Raw genomic sequence first — 23232 nt, forward strand, 5'->3', positions numbered from 1 at the left:
GTAAGTAAAAACGAAAAAGGCTTAATATCAATTTTGATCCCTTGATTTGTTAGGTGTGTTCAAATTGGTCCTACCTTTTTTAAAAAGTTCACAAATGTTCCATATTTTGTAAAAGGAAAAGAATACTTTGACACGCAAAAAGTTTTTCATACTCATTTGACACGCTGTGGAGCCCAAATTCTGTGAATATGATGAAAGGTGACTTTGTCATTTACAGGCTAAATGAAACGTTACGTTTCAGTGAAGTCTGTCTCTAATTTCATTTTTGCCTAGACCATTTCATTTTCGAAGATCAAGTGTTCGTGTTGTGTTAGGGTTGGGCGTGATAGAGAACGCGAGAACTCGAAGAGTGACTATTCGTGTTGTGTTAGGGTTGGGGCTGATTTTTTAACGCGAGAGAACTGGAAGAGCAACTCTTCGTGTTGTGCTAGGGTTGTGGCTGATAGAGAACATGAGAAGTCGAAGAGCGACTGTTCGTGCTATGCTAGGGTTGATGTTGATAGAGAACGCGAGAACTCCATGGGTGCCACTTAATCGGAGGGTGTATGCTTCTTGTTCCTTTCTTCTTTTCTCATCATTTGTGTATCTTTCCATTTATTTTTGCTTCATTTTCGAAAATCCTAAACTAAAGGGGGCAAGGTCGTCAGAGGGAAAGCTGCGATAGGGAGAACACAAAATGCTCAATCCACGACGAGCGAGATCGGTGGTGAGTGAGAGGCATTGAGAGAACAAGGTTTGGGGAGTTGTCTCTGTCTAATTTGAAAACGTTGGTTGAATGTGTAATTTGGGATGTTTGTTTGGTTAGGTTCCCTGTTTGACAAATTTGATTGTCCTGTATTCTAAGTATATTTTTATGTATGAGTCGATGAATATTACATACTGTATTCTAAGTAATTGAACTTTTTGTCATCAATTGTCGTTTTGGGATGGAATTTTACTTTTTACCAGTGTTTGAGACAGGTCAGTTTCATCTTTTCATTATAGTGGCTCATGCGAAAATTTTATTCTTGATGGTTTTGATTCCATTTTCAGTATCATTGTATCATATATTTAAAAGATTCTTTCTGAAAATTCCAAATCATCCTAGTAGTCAAAATAGTTATTTGATGGCCAAGCCACTAAGGTTTAAACAGTTAGTTAATTTGTTTTTTATGCTTTATGTTTTTTCTACCTTTTTTCTGTCAGGAGGAATCCTTAATATTTGATTATGTATCTCAGAATTTTTCTTCACTAAAACTTTTTCTTCTTTATTCAAAATTCTCTTGTAAAAGGTTTTGACATGAAAAATAGTCAATATTGTGACTTCTAAGATTGTATGAATTTTCTTATGGTCTATAAAATGTATATTCAACTCTTCAAAAAGTGTGGAAACTTGCTTCCTTTATAGTGGAGATTGTTGGCTTGATATTATGAAGGGCATAAGAGGGAAGTATCTCTCACTGCACAATCTACACTCATTTTCTATAGAAATTTCCTCACTTTTTTCTTATCTTCCATGTTTTCAATTGTTTGTTGTTTTGTTTGCTCAAATGCACTCTCACAGTTTTTTGCGACTTAAAATGAGATGATTAAGCGAGTATTCAGTAACTTCTTAATAACAAATGAAATGTGTGTTTATTTCAAGTAAATCAATATGTGTGTGTTGTATGTTTGTTGATGGATTGGCAAGTGTACCAAATCCCACAAGTAATATAAAATGGTAAGACCAAGTATCGTATCACAGAAGACTCTCGGCACTAAACAGTCGTGTGATAACTTAATTAATTAAGACTTAAAATAAACGAGATCATTGGTTTAAAATGCAAAGACAGAAAATTAAATATGAATGCAAATTGATCAATAGTAGAGTAACACAAAGATGAACGGATGTTGTTTAATATGAGATGAATATGTTGTTGGGGTTAGATTTCACAAGTTCCCTCTCATGTATATAAGAATTCTTCTTTATGCATTAATGTTAACGTCACTCACTAAAGTACTTAGAACCCAATCCCTTGGCGCAATAAGCCTGCCTTAATTCCTAGTTCGTGCAATTCCTAGCGTTCCTAGAGAATTAAGTCTGAAGATCAAGAGCATAAAACGACCAAGTACTCATACCCTTATCCATGAGAAATATTACCCTTGGGAGAATTCAACAAGAACCTGAATTGTAAGGAACCTCCCAGCACTTATGCAATTCATAAATCATGCACTAAATGAGTTAAATAGAGAAAGCATTAAAAATAGATGAATTCCCTAACAAATAATGAATAAAGCATATAAATTAAGAATCAATTCAAATACATGAGAGTTCACAAGGTTACATCATTCCCCAACAACAAATAGAGTTTAGTTTCCCATAGACATGGAGAAACTAGATGTACAATGGAAAAGCATGAGATAGTAAAACCCTAAGAGTAGAAGAGGAAGCTTCCGCCTCCAGATCCGCCTTTAGAGAGTAGAAGAGTGTGTTGTTGTGTTGATCCAGCCAGAGATGCAAAACCTAGAGCGCCTGGGTCCTTTAAATAGAGTCGCAAAAGAGTAGAAACAGGGCTCGGTCCAAAAGAGTCGAAACAGAGCAAAAAAATGGGCCTATTCCACGACGCACGACGCTCGGGCGCCCTAAATGGGGCGCCCGGGCGGTGGACATCGATTTCCGTAGGGCTTGAGCCTCCAATTTCGCCCAAGCTTCAGGGGTCCGACGCCGGGCGGCAGACGTCGATTTTTCCACGCTCAAGCCTCCTGCAGGTCACCCAAGCTTCGTGCGGTTCCCTCTTTTGGTGCTTTTTTAGGCCTTTCTGAGCTCTATATCCTTAGCACTTCATCGCTACTTCCTGTATTAACTCATTTTTTATCAAAATCAAGGGAATTTGGTGATAAAATCATCAAGTATAATCTCAACTCTCTTATTCACAAAACTAAATCAAAAACATGAGTCAAAGCAAGTTTCTAAATCAAAAAGGGTGCATTTAGTATCAAAAATACATCACAGATAACGGTATTTTAAACTGTTATCAATGTTTATACACACTTATCTTTTAAGCAAAACAAGATTTTGTTAATCATATTTCATATGCTACATTTTTGTAATTTATATCATATTTTTTGTTAGTTTCCTATAATTGGTTGTTATATACTATGCAGTGTAATTGTTGAAGCTCTTAAGGTGGACAATTTGCAGAAGCTTTGCTCATCTTTAGAGCCTATTCTACGTAGAGTTGTAAGACAGCTGGCTTCATATTACTTTCTCACCCAAATTTTTGTTATATACTTTTCTTTTTTACATGTTTATTGTTTGGTTGGGGGCACAGTGGCTATATGTTACTTAGGTGGAGGTGAACCCGCTAATTTATGCTCACAGTGCATAAGAAGTATGATCATGAATCCTGTTTGAAGGTAGGTTTACCTTAGTTTAGAAATTTAAAATCAAATTTCAATGGAAGATAATATTGAGCTGAGTGATGAATGTCAAATTTGATAGCATGAAGGTAATATTCTTATGTACTTGTTGTATTTGAATTTGTTTATCTTTTGTTTTATTATTTTATTATTTTTTTAAATATCGTTTTAAAATCCTTAAAGATTGACATACCATTGTACAACAATAGACTAGGTTATGTAAAAGGAGAGTTGATTTAATGGATTTAATGCTGGAAGATTCTTTTATAGTTTACACAACAATGATATATTTAGATCTCTGCTACCTTCTAAAATTGTCAGAATGATTTGCTTAGAATCAATTCAAGAATAAGTGGCAATCATAAGCTGATAATCATAACTTTTCATTTAACTTTTCATGTAACTTCTCATGATGTGGTCTACTTTAAAGGTTAGATAAGATAGTGCAGTGAGAGGTTTATTTAACATTTTGTGTACTTTATTTTTGGAACTTTTTTTTAATGTTCATATGTAAATATGGTGGAGGTTTTGATATTCTAAGATGGAAACATGTTGATAATTTTGAAGCATAGCTCGTCCTGACAAGGTTATTCTCTTAATTCTTCTTCCTACTTAGAAGTGACTAGTGCAAAAATTGTTTCCTCCAGAGAGTTTTTTCAATTAGTCAAGTATGTTATTCATTTATATCTTTTATACATATGAATTTTTATGTGTGAATGATATAGTTTTGATTAAAAAGAATTAAGGGTAGACATAACATTAAAATCGAGGTTTTGGGACATGTTGAAATCAAAGGGGTATATGAATAATACATAGTTGTATTGCAATTTTAATAACGTAGAGATTAAAGACGTCTTTACATGTTCCACTGTTTAACTAAATTAGTTCAATATCATAAAATGATGGTTAATTAATGAAGATAACACACATAGGATATGAGGTAGGTGGTTGAAATGGATAAGTACATCATGATAGGTTATTTATGACTGGAAATTGCATATGAAGGTCAAAGGCAAACTTTTTGGTATCACTATAATCCTATACAAAAAACTACAGTGTATATGGTAGTAAACGTTGAATTTTAAAGGAATAGAATGATTGTATACTAAGGCGATATTAATTTGGCATGAATTGTTGCAAAGATTATAGATAATCGGTTAAGGGGGTTTAGACCTGAATAAAAGGCCATTATTGCCACTATTGAGCAGAGTAGTATGTATGACTTTTACCCTGTGATTACACGTTGAAAGAAAAGAAAAAAGACATTAGAAAATAATTAAAATGGACTTCATGATGATTTACATATGAGGATTTGATTTTTAACCAAGTTTGATGACATTGTGTGATCCTTGCACTTGACTTCATCTAGTTGAATAAGTCTTATATTGTTGATTATCTCGACCTGTCTACTGTTAGAAAGATATTCATCATCTCAGAATGACCAGCATGGTAGTGTGCTCCTTTGTGACGTAGCATTTTGTTTTTCGAATCGACTTTCACTCTCATTCACCACTCTTCTTCATAATACAGTTTTAGGCTTAGCCCTTCGATGGATTTTAATTTGCACAGAGTCTTCCTTACCATTTTCCATCTTCATCTATTGATTGTCTTTCTTTCCTTTTTCATGTTTTTTTCATCATTAATCATTTGAAATGTCCATGTGACTTGATGTTCCTGTTTGTCGGTGGGGTATACCTCATTTGTGCTCATCATCTATGTTGCCATTCCACAATAACGAGTACTTGACTTATTTATTTAACTAACATAATTGTTAGATGAGATATGAATCTCTGTTACTGTTATGGAATTAGTTGAAAGATAGGGCAATTTTTAAGGAATAAAAGATTGTAAAAGTGGAAAGTAATTTAGATGATAGCTACAAGTATGAGTTGGTTCGTCTAAGTTGGATGTCTTTTTGGTATATGAGTGCCAGATGAAATTAAATAGGTGGAAAATGTAATTATTAGGTTTGGTTTATGAATCTGATTTTGTTGTGAGAAATCTGTCCAGATATGTCTTCCATTTAAAGGTTTAATGGCTTGAACTCTAACTTTTTTATTTTATGGACATGCAGTCAAAGCATAGAGATTACTTCGAAGAGTGATTATGGAAAAAGAGGCTTGAATGCACATGATGATGTATTATCTATTTAAAATTGATTTCTTGAAGTGGTCTTTTTGACTTGTTCAATTGTTTACTTTTATATATAGGTTAGGACAAATTACTTGTCACATGTGAACATATTATTAACGGATGTGCAAAAGTCATGCATACAGACAACTCCTTTTGCATGGCTATTGTCCATTGTTGTGGATGTGAAAATGAGTAAGACACTACTTCTAGAATTGTGTAGTAGATGGTTAGAGAGGAGGGGCATATTTGAAGTTAGGTATGTGTTTATTCCATTTACAAAGTTAGACGTTTGCTTAGGATTAGGGGTTAGGGTTTATGGAGATATGTTTAAGTTGTTTAAAGAGGAAGTTGATTGTCATACTAGGAAATCGTTTGATACAATTGATGTAAGTGTACATAATGTTTATGAAGAACTTCAAAAGCGTATAAAAGGGGATGAAGTGGCTGATGTTTGCAGATTATATTTACTGTTAGGGTTGAGTGAGTTTTTCTTTCCAAATAGAGGTGGAAAAGTTCATGTTGGGTTATTTGAAATTTTAGATGATTTATAATGTATTGGAAAGTATAACTCGGGGGGGGGGGGTGTTATTTATGAGTATTTGTTTTCTAGTTTGTGCGATGTTGCTTTGTGTAAGGAAGAGACATAAAAGATCACAATGTCATGTTGTTGGTTGTGTATTTGCATTACAGGTATATTTTGATGTTAGTTACAAAACTTTTTGTGTTATAATTTATTATTATTAGTTATTTGAAAATGAATTTTGTATTTAATAGATATGGGCAATGGAACATGTCTTATTTGGTCAAAAGAAGTTGGCTAAAACAAAAAAGTTATTTTCCTAGAGTTCTTATTGGATACATGTTAAAGTTGGTGAAGCAGAACTTAAAAAAGCCTTTGCCACTAATGAAGTGAGATTATAATTGGTTGTAGTAATTACTTGTTATGTAATTTGTATTCATTTTAATATGATTTGTGTGCTAATTTTGTTTTGTATAGGTCATTACTGAGGTATTTGTAACCAAGAAGAGATGTCTACTGACATTGTAATTAAATGGTCATCATAATGGTAGAGTGAAGGACAACTTCCAAAGGCAATCTTTGGCTGATATTGTTGCAAAAAATAAAGCTTTGTTTGCTATCATTGTTGACCAAGAGACATCCATTGGCAAGCTTGAGAAAGTGGTAGGCAAGCTAGAAATGTTTCTTGCACAAAAGAGGCAACATGGTGATGATGTTAGGAACTCAAATTCAAAGACAGATTATGACATGTTAGTTGATGATTTTGGGACCAGTAATTCACATCAAGATTATGAGATAGTAGTTTTTGGTGTTTTGAAGTCAAATAGTAAGAAATATTTAGACATGGAAGGTGATGATGTTGAGAAGTCCAATTCAGAGAAGGTTTCTGACATTTTAGTTGATGATTTTGGGACCACTAATTCACAACAAGATTATGAGATAGTAGTTTCTGGTGTTTTGAAGTCAAATAGTAAGAAAGATTTAGACATGGAAGGTGATGATGTTGAGAAGTCCAATTCAGAGAAGGTTTCTGACATTTTAGTTGATGATTTTGGGACCACTAATTCACAACAAGATTATAAGATAGTAGTTTTTGGTGTTTTGAAGTCAAATAGTAAGAAAGATTTAGACATGGAAGGTATGATGTTGAGAAGTCCAATTCAGAGAAGGATTCTGACATTATACCTGATGGTGTTGGAAAAAGTTTCAATGAAAAAGGTGGTGATGTTTTAGGTAAGGAAGAGATGGATATTCAAAATTCTGACATGTACACACATTTAAAAGCTAAACCTAGGATGCGTGTGAAAAGTCTTGCTTTGAAGACCCCTTGGACAAGATTCGATAGGAAAAAGCGTAGATGCATTGAATAGTTTATGAACTTGTTTGTCTTTGAATATGTTTGAATTCATAAATACTGTTAGCAAACACAATTGTAATTTTGAATGATGTTGTTAATTGTTGAATTTTTTTTATGAATAAAGGTTGAATATATGGTCCATTTGTAATTGTTATTAAGTTGTTCATTTTCCAGGTTCAATCAATTTGATTTGGGAATACATTATTTGTGATCTTATTTTATTGAGTTGTTCATTTTCCAAGTTCAATCAATTTGATTTGGGAATACATTATTTGTCATCTTGTTTTTGTTCATAACAACAATCCACCTATTCACAACGACAAACCTGAAGGCAGTGAATCAAACAAGAACATTTAAAGTGCAACAAGTTGAGGACTTTCATGAATTCCTGATTTGTATTTCAGATTTATCGTGATTGTTAGTTTCGAATATTGTGCGTGTTTACTTACATGTGTTATGTAGTAAAATTTGTAAAGTACTCAAGTTAGCTTGATGAATGTGTTGCTGCATTAAGTGATAATGTAATGTATGTTATGTTCTAAGTTTTATATTATGTTGTTTTCATATTAGAAAAAATTCACAAATTGGTGCAGTAACTGGTTATATATTAAAGTGCTTCTGAACAATTAACAAAATGATTAATAACAAAATAAATGGTCATCCAATGTTGTAGTTGAATAACTCTTAAACCATAGGACAACGAAGTAGAATGATTAAAGCAAATAATTATGAGCACCCTGCAAAAATAAAAGATAGATGGCACAAGTGAGTCAAACTAATTTCACAAGTATTGGTCCAGTACGTGGTTATGTCTTAAGTATTACGTGGTTATTTGTTGAGGTATTTATGTACAAATAAAAAAATGCTTCAGTTCAATATCAAGGATCATATTACTTTGTTGCACTAAGTGCTTAACCAATGAAGGGTATGTTGTGTACTATGAAATTCGTTATATAGAAGAAATGTGTTATCACACTCGTAGTGTAAAACGAATGTACTACTTTATGAGGATACATTTCATGACATTTATTGGTGTAGTAAGTGGTTATGTTCTCAGTCGTATGTGGTTATTTCTGAAGAGATTTTTGTACAACAATAAAAGTGGTTAACTTCAATACCAATAAACAGATTACTTTGGTGCAGTAAGTGGTTATATAGTCAGTGTTATGTGGTTATTTATTGAACTTCTTATGTACAACCAATGAAGTGATTCTTGAGGATATATTTCATCACATTTATTGCTTCAGCAATTGGTTATGTGCTTAGTATTATGTGGTTATTTCTTAAGCGGGTTATGTACATCTAAAAAAATGGTTAAGTTCAATATGAAGGATCCTATTAATTAGTCCAATAAGTGGTTATCCAATCAAGGGTTTGTGTTGTGCTATGAAACTCATAGTCTAAAACAAATCTACTACTTTATGAGGATACATTTAATGACATTTATTGGTGCAGTCAGTGGTAATGTACTCAGTCGTATTTGGTTATTTCTGAAGAGATTTATGTACAACAATAAAAGTGGTTAACTTTAATACCAATGATCACATTACTTTGGTGCAGTAAATGGTTATATAGTTAGTGTTATGTGGTTATTTATTGAATTGCTTATGTACAACAAATGTTGTGGTTCTTGGGGATAGATTTCATCACATTTATTGCTTCAGTAACTGGTTATGTGCTTGGCTCTATGTGGTTATTTCTGAAAGGAGTGTTGTACAACATTAAAAGTGGTTAACTTAAGTGAATGATCACATTACTTTCATGTATAGTCAGCCTTATATGGTTATTTACTGACTTGGTTATGTACAACAATTTTTGTGGTCGGTAATAGATTTCATCACATTTATAGGTGCAGTAACTAATTATGTACTCATTTTTATGTGGTTATTTATGAAGCTCGTTATGTACAACATCAACAATGGTAGTGGTTCTTTAGGCTACATTTCATCAAGTTTATTGCTGCAGTAACTAGTTATGTACTCATTCTTATGTGGTTATTTCTGCAGTTGGTTCTATACAATTAAAAACCTGCTTAAGTTCAATGTGGTTTTGTATGCTAACAACTACAACAAGTTCATTGATTGAAGTTGTTCACCATACCCAAAATAAGAATCTGTTAAAAGAACTACCTGAAACAAAAATCAATAATGGCATTGTAAATAAATGTAAAACAAAATATACATTGCTTATTTTAACATTTTCAATCACTTATTGCTACTACATAAAGTGTCATTGCTCATTTAACCAAAATATACATTGCTCATTTTGATTCAATATTACATCAATCAAGTCATGTTTTCTATTCCAAGTTCTTCCCCTTCTTTAGTGTATAAAACTTGTTCAAGTTCTCCTACTTGATCACTTCATCATTGCCTATAGCATCCTACATTTCCCCATTACCGTACTTCGATGAAGATTTTGTTCGTGTAATACCCACTCAGAAACAATCTGTTGTCTAAGAAGTTGTAGTTGTTCTGCAATAATAGTACTCTTGTCAAATATTACAACTAAAAACCTCTTAAAATAAATCATAACAAATTAACATATACATAAACAATACAAACTGTTGTGTAATTGGGCATTTTATTCCCATTAAATTTAGGTTGGTGGTCCCATAATTCCATATATTTAATCACCAACAAACCACAGTCATACCTACACATTAAACAAAGATTAGAAACATCACATATATCATACAACCCAATAAATTGGTTATTGACAAGGTCACTAACGTATTTGGTTGCATTGGCAAATCTTCTTTAATCACATTCAATTCCTGTTCCTCACAATTTATCTCTTTATCAATCATATTGATTAAGTCTTGCAAAATAGGAACCTTACAAATTTGTATTGAACACATTAAATACTATTGTAAGTCTTGTACTATAAAATAATAGTTGCCTTAAAAGAAAAAGAGTACAACACTAATTATCTTACCATAGCCTTGTCAATAGCATTTCTGGACCGCCTCTTATGAAAGAGAATCCAAAATGAACAATTCCCTTGATTGACAGTTCACATAATAACACCACCAATGGTCATCACCAACAGTGGGCACAAACAACTAAAGAACCACAACCACAAGCATCAATACATTGAACAACACATGTTATTATAAACATATAATACATGTACTTACAAATTCAGATGTTAACAAATAATTCAATGAAAAACATTAAGGTTGGAAGAAATTATGGTAATGAGTTGTTAACATATAATACATGTACTTACAAATTCAGATGTTAACAAATGATTCAATGAAAAACATTAAGGTTGGAAGAAATTATGGTAATGAGTTGTTTCCAATGATTATCGCTTTCTTTTGGGAATCTTCATTCTTTCAATTACCATTGTCTACAAAAATTGCATTTGTAAGATTAGTTTAAACATATGTACTTCATTACAATGAAATAAAAATTAATAATTAACGTACCCCAAAAAATGAATTGAAAAAACACCGACTGAAAATTCCTTATTTCTGCAATTGATTATACACAATCATCCAGTGACAAACAACATAACCTACACCAAAAGTTCATCAAACTTGAAGTCAATCAAGTGCATCAAAGTCTAAAGTAAAGTCTTAAAATTTTGCAATATAATTAAATTTTTCCAAAGTATACTATCACTACATCACAAGCTACCAATTTATCTCCACAACCTGATTGATTTATATCATAACCAATCATATACAAATCTGGAATTAATTAAGCAATATTATAATATCTATAACCTTCATACATCTTCAAACATAATCAACCAAGTTCATTATATCAATATATAAATGTCATTGTACGAACATTTTTATGTAGTATCCATAGCACTCATTCAACTACAGATTTATTATTACCAAAATGGCAAACAACTTAACAAAGCTAAAACAATGTTACACTTATTCTCCCACGATATAACACACCGAAAAACAACTTATAATAATTAACAAACTCAAACAAATTCACTATTGTAGTATTAAGTGATTTCATATCATTTACAACCTTAAATACCCATCTTATATTACACGAATTTTGCATTGTAACAACTTTATTTATCCAACCATTTTCACAGATTTAAAATTACCTAATAAATAATTTATGTGAGCTACAAATCATTAAGGTTGTGTTTTTAAAATCTAAACACTGGATAATAACAAATATACCCCTTTGCCCTTATCTCATGCTACTTAAACCCCATCTGACTTCAACAGTTATTGTACATCCTAACACATAACAATGAATGATATAACCTGCACAATTCCAGCATATACACATCAAATACATCCAGATGTATTTAATAGCCCAATTCATATTAAGATTGATCATACTCCTTAACACTCCACATTGACGTAACCAATCAATCCATAGACAATGTATAAATCATACCATTAATTTACTTTTCTAACATCAATTGTGCACTTTTTTTTCCAACAATAATAACAAGGCATTATACCAAAATTATAATAACAACCAACAAGCATTTTATGCAGTTTTTACAGCCATTTTATTCAACTAAAGAATTATATTAAACCAAATGATAGTCACGTCACACAAGCACTCCATAAACAGAAACACATATCTTCTATATGATTCATTGCAGCTTCATAATTAAAACTGGACAACAAGACTCTTTTATGTCAAAGAAGAGGTTCACATTGAGCATAACATCACTCTATGTCTGTCATATTTTTGTTCTACCAACTCACACATTAAGGTCATAATTAAAACCAAATGATAGTCTTTGACATATTTTTATGTCAAAGACTACTTAAAACAACGTTAAGGTCATTATCTACGACGAATCATTAATATACTTTCAATCACTCATGCAATTCAGTTTCTACTGTCCATTATCCATCAATGTCCTTCTACTTCATACCATCCCTATTTCCAAGTCTATACATCCTAATGTAAAACAAATTTTATGTGTATTCATTACTAATTTTCCCCCTACGAAACCCCAACAACATATACTTTTTAATAATCCCAAACATTCTAATGAAAGAATGTACAGATAGGCAAATAGACATTAATCAAACAAACACAAATCCAACTCCTTAGACAAAAGCCTTACAATATGAAACACCAATTTTCACGCCAACAGATAAAAAGGCATTGAAACCAGTTTCAATTCAGTAAACTCAGAACAAAAGTACCAATTTTACTGTCACATGTACACACAATCCAATTTCAATCAAGAAATACAACAATTTGATAATTAGGTGTATTATTGTATTTCAACCAAGTTCCCATTTTAGACATGGACGCAGTCCAATTACCATAGCCAATGATCACATAGTACTTGTACACAAGGCTTTTACCTCACTACTACATGGTATTAAAAATAAACATTGTCTAAAGGATATTCTAATAACCAACTCATATAATCAATGGTACACATTTTTTGGGTCTTACAACTTACCATGTTATCAATTTTTGCACGAGGTCGAAAGCATTGCAAGTCTGCTCTTGTCAAGATGTTGTTTGACACCTCCACAAGCATTTTATATACAAAACAATTTCATCATAATGTTCATTTCTAACACATTCATAAATCATTTTATTTATAAATATAACCATTGTGCTGTGTATGACTTACTAATCACCATCATTACAAAGCGCTGAAGTGCAGGTGGTGTAAACACTTGTAAAATCAATGTTGTCATTTGTGGAAGGTCCCTCCATACCCCCATCCACAAAATTCACAATAGTTAAATATCTGATTTTGTCATCTGTGGAAGGTCCCTCCATACCATCATTAAAAGATGAAATCTCATAGAAAACCTCTACTTTAAGACGTCTTATTTTCATTTGTAACTCATCAAGTCGTTCTACATGCTTATCAACTCTTTTCCTCATCACCCTTTGCTCTTACACGACTCTAGCAAACTCAAAATTTTCATCATTTGACTTAGGATTAGTTTCCCCACCGGAAGTTAGTGATTCCTTTATTTCGTTATTGTGTAATTGTTCTTCAGTCAAATTGCAATCCCACTACATCTTCAAAAGCAAATACAATTTTACAAACGCTAACAAATCATATTAAGGAAATAACACGACAAATCTAAGGAACATATCAAAAGAAATGGAATTACCTTAGTTTGTTCAAAAGTTATTTTTATTCTTTTCTTTTTATCTTTAATTACAACCCAATCAAGAAATTGAGGATAAATACACCTTCCACCAACATGATACAAATTGATGTATTCAACAACCCACAACTTTAAAGTTCATCACAACATTTATAAATCTTTCAAAAAATATCATAATTTATTTCGTAAGAGTTAAATAAATAAATGTATAAACATACCTGCAAAACTACTGCACACCCAGCTATGTGTATAACTTCGTGGTAAGTTCTGCGATTGTATTTATCGGATGCCCGATTCAGAGTACTAACTATCAAACCATGTACAACATCACCCCAATTGTATATATTTAGTTCATTAATGTTATCTAATTTATTGAAAGTGATACTATTTATCACATTACTATTACTAGGAAAATAAAATGCTCCAAAACCTAACAAAATATACAACCTACAAAAAATGTCAACACTTTTTTTGGATTTAAATTTTTTATGTGTCAACTTTTCCATTATACTTAAAACTGTGATGTCCTAATCCCTAAACAAGTTATTGACAATGCCACCAACATCATTTTCTAAATTAATACTTTCACCAACATTAGGTAAACCTAAAAGGCACTAAATTCTCCATAATCCTAAACGCCTTATGAACCACATCCCACCTACTAATTAACTCTAGAAGAATGGGGCTCATATTGTCAACCATATCCACCAACCACTTGAAAGGTGTTGACTTTAATCGTTCCTTTTGAAAGGATGATAGGAAACTATTCACTTCAACTATATGTTGTGTTTGGACTCGATGCCTTACTCTAAGTGAGGCCTGCAAGTATAAATCAAAACATATGTTAGTAAATTGAATACAACAATGTGCCTATTCAATATTAAATTTAAACAATTACACAATACTTACCGTTTCACTAACTTCTTTGTCCATATCACTATATCCTGCACATTTATCTAACTAATGCATGCATAAAGTGGAACTGTGTTATTAAAATACTACCAACTGCAACTCATTATAGAAAGTACTAGACAAATAAGAAATAAGTAAAGACAAGTTTTTTCTTAAATAACATTTTCAATCTTTTTCTACAAACATCTGGAATGGGAAGCTTGTCATGGAGCTAGGCCATATATCCATATATACATTATATATTTAATACTAGCATCATCCATTTTATGAAATTAAATCTAATTCAACATTTTAAATTAGTAAGGTTTATCTAATGTAGTTTCGTTCCATTTACCACCTATCTGCATTGCATTATTCTATCCATCTCTTTATGGTTTTGTGAGAAAAAAATTCTTAGGCAAATATGAGGTTTGCATAAATAGTTTTACTTACCTTGGTCAATAATCAATAATCCAAATAGGTTGCTTGCATCTCCATTCATCTAACAAAATAATGAAATAGTGACACAAAATTTTTTAAATTACTTCACCAAATGAAAATCAAGGTCAATTGAATGTGGAGAGTATATAAAGGGGATTTGTTGTTTATGAACCTACATATCCATCTCCTATGCTTATTTAAGCTGCTTGTTTAAGCACAAATGCAACAACATATCCAATCAGTTATAAGCTAAGGTAAAATAGAGGTGAATATGCTAAACAACTCCCCTATTCACATGCTATTTCTAGATGTTGCGTTTCTTGCACATTGTTGTAGGTTCCTTTTCTTTCCTTAGCTCATTCATATTAACCAATACAACTCTACAAAAACTATCATAACAGACTTATGGTGCAAATCAACTACCAAACTAGGAACAATATGGAACGTGTAATAATAAAGTGGTTGGTTAGCTTTTCAATTCAAACATGGTTGTTCAAATCATGAAATCAGTTATAATCCAATACTCTTTTATCACTTTAGTTTCAAACAAAACAACAGATGCACAATCTATATATTCCAAACATATTACACCTTTCACAACTACACCACACACAACAGTTATATCAATCTAATTTGAAATGACTCACTAGGTAGTATCAAAGAACATACAAAAACAAAAACAAATGCTGTAATTTATAGCAGTTTACTCCACCAAAAATATACACATCAATCTTCTCACTGATCTGACCATAGAGTGCATATTGTGGACCTAGATATCTGTGAGTTCCAGTCACTCTGGTTGTGAGATGAGACTGACCCTCTCGGCTTTGTTTGCCAAGACCAAAATCACCAATTCTTGCCCTCATATCCGCATGAAGTAGAATATTAGTGGCTTTGATATCTATGGAAAATTGCAGGTTTAACTCCATAGTGCAAATAGGCCAACCCCTTTGCCACATCCAACATTATGCTTTTCCCTCAGGCCATATCAATGATCCCTTCGCATTTGGAGAGTTTGATGACACAAACAGATGCTCCTTCAGGTTCCCATTTGGCATGTAATCATACATAAGATACCTTTGGCTTCCCCTTTCATCATAATTATCACTCTCCTCAGCCACACAACAGCCTCTCAAAGGCACCAGATTGTGATGCTTCAGGTTGGTAATAATCTCCACCTCATTACAGAACTCCACATCTCCTTGGGAATTAGATTCCAAAAACCTTTTAACCGCCACCATAGTCCCATCAAGCAAGGTTCCCTTATAAACCAACCCAAACCCACCACGACCAATCAAGTTCTTAGATGAAAAAATTATCAGTGGCTATCTCAAGCTCCCCAAATTTTAACCAAATCGACCCCATATTAGGCCTCAATATATGCCTACACCCTTCTTCCTCAAGGTCAAAATCAAACTGAAAAGTCTCAAGCTTTTTCCTCTTGTGCTTCCTGTCGTACCACACATAAAGCCCAACAAAGAAGACATCACCAACAAAGCCACCCTAGCTCCCGTCAACCCAAAAACAAGAGCCTGGTGACTCTTTCAACTAGAACCCCTGATCAATAAACCGACATGCTAAAATACCCATACAAGCTATCTACACATAGCGACAAAAACTACAGAAGCTACGACAGAAAGAAAATTCAAAACCCCGTACCTTAAAGCCACACACGACAGACGCGAGAAAAATCGAAACGCCAACCGAAAACCTCCACAACCCTCAACTTCACAACCACAAAAGCCTCCACAACCAACGATTGAACAACCTCAAACATAGAAATGGGAAGCAATTGCGCTAATGAAGAACGATGGAGAATGTTTTTTGAAACAAAACCTAAATGGGATTTTGGACTGACAACCGAAACCCCAATTTACATTTTTCCACTTTTACCCTCAATCAGTATGCAATTTTTTTTTAAAAAGCTGACCTGGACTGTGTCAAATGAGTGTAAGTGACACGTAGGCGTGTCAACCTATTACTACTCTTTGTAAAAATGATTCACGTTAGTCCTTTTTGCTTGTGACGTTAAAAACTAGCGACAAAGTTGCCCCCTTGGCGAAAACTGAATGACTTGTACATTTATTCATTACGTGGCACCCTAAGTTGAAATGACTTGGCAATGTGTGTGGAAGTTTTAAAATTAAAGTAATTGGTTAAAAGTAAAAGGTTAGGGTTCATGCAAGTTCGTCCCTAAAGTTAGGAAAGTTTTTCTTTCGGAAATTAAAAGCAAAGGGTCAGGGTTATGAATGACTTCTTCACAAAGTTGTTCTTGTTGTTCGAAGACATGAGACAAAGGATTTTCGCATTCCTCACAAGGTGGTGGTTCGAGGGGAGGTGGGATGACCCTTATTTGCAGGTGCTTCTCACAATGAAGGACAAGGCTGTCTCGAGGTGTAGAAAATGAATATGGTGGAGTGATGTTGTGATTTGAGTTTTTACAGATTAGGGATTTTCTGATTTGGGATTTTAGGGTTTTTTGTGTAGGTTGTATGATTGAGGTTGAAGAAAGAGGAAATTGAGGTTGAACAAAGGAGGTTTCTTTGTTTGTGAATTCACTCATCTACAGGAATAACATTTCATTTGTGAATTCAGTAGAAAGCATGAAAATTGCATCAATTTCAAAATAGAATCAGAATTGAAACAAAACAAAATCAGTACAACAGAATTAAAATTCATTAAAATGAAACTATAAATTACAAGGAAAAGTCACTAAGAAAATAGCAATCAAGACTACCACGGATTGTCACCACCATGAGCCTCAATCAAAAGCTAAAGAATCCAGATCTACACTACGAAAAACACGTAAAACCCTAAAACCTAGCGAACTCAGATTGTCTCTCATCTTTCTCGTGGAGTCTATCACCCTCCATGTTACAACCTCTAAAAGCTATTTACATACCCTTTTATAGAGTCCGAACCAGAGAAAAACAAAAAGGAAAAAATATATATAACCTATGTCGCTTCACGCTTTGCTTCCTATCGGACAGTCTCTGTTCACTTTGCTCATGATCCACACATCTTAGCCCTTCGATCATCTTCAACCTCTTCACTGATTCAATCTCCTCCACACATGCATTGGGTAAGTGACTCGAGCTCACTTCATCTTCTCCTTTCTTCTCGCGTAAAGCCCTAGCTCGAGGGGAACTCTATTTTTTTCTCCAAATGAGGCATGTATTCGAGCAACCCTTGCAAAACATCTTTTGCCAAGCTTCTACAAAACGCAAAATTTCACCAATCCATAGGCCCATCAGTGCAACCCAATTCCAGCAGTTCAAGATGTGCAAAACAGTAGGCCCAATTCCAACGCATAAGTGCAGAACAACATACCCATCATTTTAAAGGTCCAGCCTAGTGCACCTGCCCAATATGGTGTAAATCTGAATGGGCCCAATCATAGCAGCAAACCCAATTCCAAATAAGTAGCCCAATTTGACAAAAAAAACATTTTAGTCCAATGGATTAAGGCCCAAATATGCAGAAAAAAAATAGTCCATAATTAAAGAAAGGGAAAACAATTTATCAATTAAAAAGAAATATTTTTTATTATAAGATTGTCTAAAAAAAATTAATTTCCTAATTATTTACAAATATAAAAAATACTCCTAAAAGTATAATTTTAACTACAATTTTATAAAACTAAAGAATTAAAGAAAAAAACCTAAAACTATGCTAATGGTAGACAATTAAAGACTAAAAGACAATAAGAAAGACTTTTAAACACAAATAAAAGTGCAAAAATAGGGAGTTATCAACCATGCATTCCTTTACCGCGATTTGCATGAAAATATTCATAAGGAGCAACCTCTCTTATTTGTTGCTCAAAGGAGTTTTCTAAATTAATATTTTATCTTTTATGTTATCTTTATAAATTATTAATAATTTAGTATCGCTCGAGTGTAAAAATATATATTTTCACTATTATTGATTATATTAGAAATTTTTTTTTGTCATGAATAGAAAATTGTGTATAATAAATGAGACAAATATTTTTAACTTAAAAGAATATATATAAAACCAATATAATTTGGTATTTCAAAACCAATGTTTATTATTCTTTCTTTAATATGTAAATATTGAGCAACCTATTTTAATTTCTTTCCATTCTTACATATTCTTGAACTGGGAATGTAACTTTCCCATGTCAAAACATCTCACTATAAAAGTCAGCATTGCTAGTCTATGATGTTGGTGCTAGTTTTGAATGAAACCCTAAAATATATGTTTCAAAGAAACATTATCATAATTCTGGATTTTTCTACGTAATTAGTATTCATTAAAAGGGCTATGTTGAAAATATGGGGACAAAGGGTGCAATAAAGAAAAAGGAAATGGACATAGATGTCATTTGGTGTGAGTATATATCCATCTAAAAAGGGGCATTTTGTGAGTATTGGCTGTGAGAGAAAAGGGTTTCAGAAAGAGAGAGAGAGGGTTTGGGATTGGGAAGCCGAGGGATTGACGCTGCGTGTCTTCCTCTTCCATTTCGATCTGTCCCTCATTCCTGATCATCCAACCACCTCAGTATCACACCAACACCATGTCTCTCTCTTTTCTCTATCTATTTCTCTCTTTATTTTTTTACTCACATTTCTAGGGTTTCTTTCTGATCCCTCTTTCTCTTTCAGATCTGAACGTGTATCGTCTCACCCATGGCTTCCAAGCGCATCCTCAAGGAGCTCAAGGACTTGCAGAAAGACCCACCAACTTCTTGCAGCGCTGGTATCTCTTTTTCTTCTTCATTTCACACCCCACCACGATATTTTTGTCTCCTCTAACTGTGCTGTAAAAAAATCGTTTTTTTTCTGGGTTTGTGTTTGTTCAAGGGTTAAATGAAAAAAAAATAATGTAAAACTAAAAAATTGTTGTTTCTGCTGCTTTTTGAAAGCCTTGAACGCGTGGACTGTCACTGACCATGGTAGAGTAAAGTAAAATTAGGTAAATAAAGAATAGTATAAATTATGTCTATGTTGCAGGAAAAAACATGCATCGGTTTTAAATTAAGGCTGTGGTAGTGTTCCTTCTCATTGCAGGAAATCGGGCACTAATTGATGTTGCAACAAAAATTGCAGTTGAAGACTGTTTTCTAAAACTGTTATGTTTTTGAGTTTGAAGTTTTTTTGTAGTATTTGCAAATGCAAGTGTTTATTTTTCAGGTCCAGTAGCTGAGGACATGTTCCATTGGCAAGCAACAATTATGGGTCCTGCTGATAGTCCTTATGCTGGAGGTGTATTCCTAGTCACTATCCATTTTCCTCCGGATTATCCTTTCAAGCCCCCTAAGGTAATGTGTGAAGTCTGCTTGTGGATTTAGGGGCTTTGTTTTTTAAGTGTGTTCTAAATTTCTGACATTTTGGCTTAGCCAGGTTGCATTTAGGACCAAGGTCTTTCACCCGAACATCAATAGTAATGGTAGCATTTGTCTTGATATCCTGAAAGAGCAGTGGAGTCCCGCACTCACTATCTCCAAGGTTCAGTATTTTTCCCTTTAGTTTAAAAAATACGTGGGTATATGGATATTTTAATTGCATGGCTCAAATCGAGTTTTGAGGGAAAGTTACCAAAATGAAACTACTGAATAATATTTGCAGTTTTGTACAGAGTCACTACAATTTACTTCTTTGTTTTCATTACTTTAGTAAAAAAAAGTCCCCTTTTCTGCGTGGGGCTCTGACTTTTTTTTTGTATTTATTGAAATTGAAATTGTTAATTAAACTACTCTCAAGTTAAATTGGATCAACATTGTTACAGTTTTTTATGTTGTCATCTAATTACTGATTGTCATGTATGGCTATGGTGTGCTTGGTAACTTTTATATGACTTTTAAACTATTCGTGTATGACTTCTCATTAAAAGATAGTGTAAAATCTTTACTCAGACAGGGCATGATAATCAAACACTGTTGTTGACTAGGTCATAGTTATCTGTACTGTACAACTTGTGGTATGATTCATATGATACAATTCTCACTGCTGCCTACTGAGTCATTTAGCATGTCTCGTATTTGTGCATTCTGAATTACAAGAATCGTGATCTGCTACAGAAACACATTTCTGGTGAAACTGGTTTTTCTCCAAAACTGGGTTGAGTTGTGTGTAACCAATAGCTTTAACCTCATTGAGATCCAGTGTGGCCCATTTGCTGTTTTTCATGTTTCTACGTCCTCGCTCACTCTTTTTTCCCTTTTTCTTGTTCTACAGTTTCTTTTGCATTTACAATTTTTTTTCTTTCCTCTTACACTTTTTTGGGCCCTTGCTGTTTCCTGACTGTGTGTGCTGCTGATCCTATCTCCCAAAAATCTAAGTGGTTGGTTACTATTGCGAATGTTATTATCTTTGTTTTGAAGCTTATATGCCTCTCTATTAGCTATTATACTTCAAAATGCTCATATATGTGCGTGTGTGTGTTTGTCTATATATATTTATTCATATTTTTTGTATGTTAAATTGCTAATTATATGTATGCACACACATTCACACACACACACACACACACACACACACTTCATCTTTGTTTGTTTTTAGGCTTATATATCACTCTATTAATTACTGTACTTTCAAATGCTTATATATATGGATATATTTTTCATATGTTTCTCTATGTTAATGTTAAAAGGTTCCTTGAATTACTTTTTTTAGTTATTAGTGTATTTATGTCTTTTATTTTGTATGTAATATACTTTATTTTACCATTATATGGATCCGAATTCAAGTACTGTGAACTTATGTAACTAATTGTTTCACATTTTCATATAATGTATACTCGTGTTAATGTTTCACCTCTCTTCATGTATATAACTGGTAACCTCTTTACCATACCTCTCTTTCTACACCCTTTCTCTGTGAACACTGGTGTCCACTGTGTATTTTTTGATATGTTTCACTCTATTTTTATTCAATCCTTCATTCCTTGAATTGTCCATTTTAAATTAGCTTGACTTCAAGTCTGTGATGAGCTTTACTCTGCGGGTTTACTAGTCTTAATCCACCACCACAGCCACTGTTCATAGGATGTCATAGAGTCACTGCCATGGGTAGTTTCTGGCAAAAAAAGAAAGACTAGAGGGCCAAGGACTGATTAGTGGTTTATAGGTTGATAAAGAGGGGCTTTTGAACTATTCATAGTTTTCTAACAAGCATTGAAGGAGAGGTTTCTCTTAATTTAATCCTTGAAAAATTCTTCTCTGTTGTTTTCTCCACTGTTTTAGTTGTATTCTAATTCATAATCATCATAATCAGCAGTTGAGAATCTCCCATTCAACTAGTTGTAATTGTAATTTTGTACAGTCCATGGGTAGATTGATTTTTAGTTGTGGCTGGTTATTTTGCATCCTGACAACATGATTAGGGAGTGGTTCTGTTTTTAATTTTATCATCTTGAATTCTGTCTGATGAAATATGGCCACTGTAGCGTGGTGAGTTTATAGTCTTGTTCTATCAACGTTGTTCTGTCTTTAAAGTTCTATTTTGAGTGGGCCCAATGGAGGGTCCCCATCGAGACCCCGAAATAGCTCCTTGGTATTGCCTGGGGAAGGGGGGAGGAGAGCATTGGCAGGGATCAAAATCCTGCCAATCCAAATCCAAATTTTAACCCTATCAACAAGGGACGCATTTTGTGTAATTGATTAGTAGGAATCTTATATAATCATTTGTTGTATGTGAATCTCATTACTGATGTTGAGAGGAATCTAAGGAATGATGGGTTTTGTAATTATTATGTTTTGCTTGTCACACCTCAGGTACTGCTTTCTATATGCTCATTGCTGACTGATCCAAATCCTGATGACCCACTTGTTCCGGAAATTGCTCATATGTACAAAACTGACCGGGCCAAGTATGAGGCCACTGCTCGCAGCTGGACCCAGAAGTATGCCATGGGCTGATTTGTGTTTAAATATTGTATATTGAAGAATGGCTGGCATCTATGAATACTTTTGTGGGTTTGCTTTTCTCTTCCTGTTTTCCGGGGTGAGATTGGGTTTCTGTTATGAGGGATAGGGAAGGGCGGTGTCTTAATTTGATAAAAAAAAATAACTATGTTCATCCACTGTGATGTTTTATCATGATGCAAACGCACGAACAGGATGTTATTTGTGTCGTGGTTGTGTTGTAACTTTCTCTATCGAGTAATGTAGAAATAGTGATATGTGGCACAAGTTTCTCTTTATGTTCTGCACAGCGTTTTCAAGTAAAGATGTTCTTGAAAGTCATCGATTTTTTTTCTTCAAAATAAGATTAGATGGCACTATCTGCAAATATTAGACAGTCTCCAATAGGCACTACTTAGAAGGACTGTAGAAAGCTTAGGTTGTGGTGGTACTGTGTAAATGTAGCCTAAGATTAAGCTAGAAAACGTTGAACAGTGTTCAGAATACGTTTTATAAAGAAGCATTAGCTTAAGACTTGGAAAATCCTTTAAAAATGGTTG

At 33.4% G+C, this 23232-nt stretch overlaps 1 protein-coding gene and 1 pseudogene across 1 annotated transcript; one reads left to right on the plus strand and one right to left on the minus strand.

Moving 5' to 3' along the window:
* Window positions 1-14067: 14067 nt before the first annotated feature.
* LOC108321321 (probable receptor-like protein kinase At1g11050) lies at window positions 14068-16582 on the minus strand (annotated as a pseudogene).
* A 2603-nt stretch (window positions 16583-19185) lies between these two features.
* On the plus strand, window positions 19186-22971 carry LOC108321344 (ubiquitin-conjugating enzyme E2 28). Its single transcript, XM_017553073.2, has 5 exons — window positions 19186-19347; window positions 19434-19527; window positions 19962-20089; window positions 20172-20276; window positions 22544-22971. The coding sequence occupies exons 2-5, from the start codon at window positions 19458-19460 to the stop codon at window positions 22685-22687; spliced, it is 447 nt and encodes a 148-aa protein (XP_017408562.1). The 5' UTR covers window positions 19186-19347; window positions 19434-19457; the 3' UTR covers window positions 22688-22971.
* Window positions 22972-23232: the final 261 nt, after the last annotated feature.

This window comes from Vigna angularis, chromosome 2 (genome assembly GCF_016808095.1).
Source record: "Vigna angularis cultivar LongXiaoDou No.4 chromosome 2, ASM1680809v1, whole genome shotgun sequence".
NCBI classification, from domain to species: Eukaryota; Viridiplantae; Streptophyta; class Magnoliopsida; order Fabales; family Fabaceae; genus Vigna; species Vigna angularis.

Coding starts and splice junctions, on each gene's coding strand:
- LOC108321344 (XM_017553073.2), top strand. CDS start 19,458: ATGGCTTCCAAGCGCATCCTCAAGGAGCTCAAGGACTTGCAGAAAGAC. Junction 19,528..19,961: donor ACCAACTTCTTGCAGCGCTG/GTATCTCTTTTT, acceptor TTTATTTTTCAG/GTCCAGTAGCTGAGGACATG. Junction 20,277..22,543: donor CCGCACTCACTATCTCCAAG/GTTCAGTATTTT, acceptor GTCACACCTCAG/GTACTGCTTTCTATATGCTC.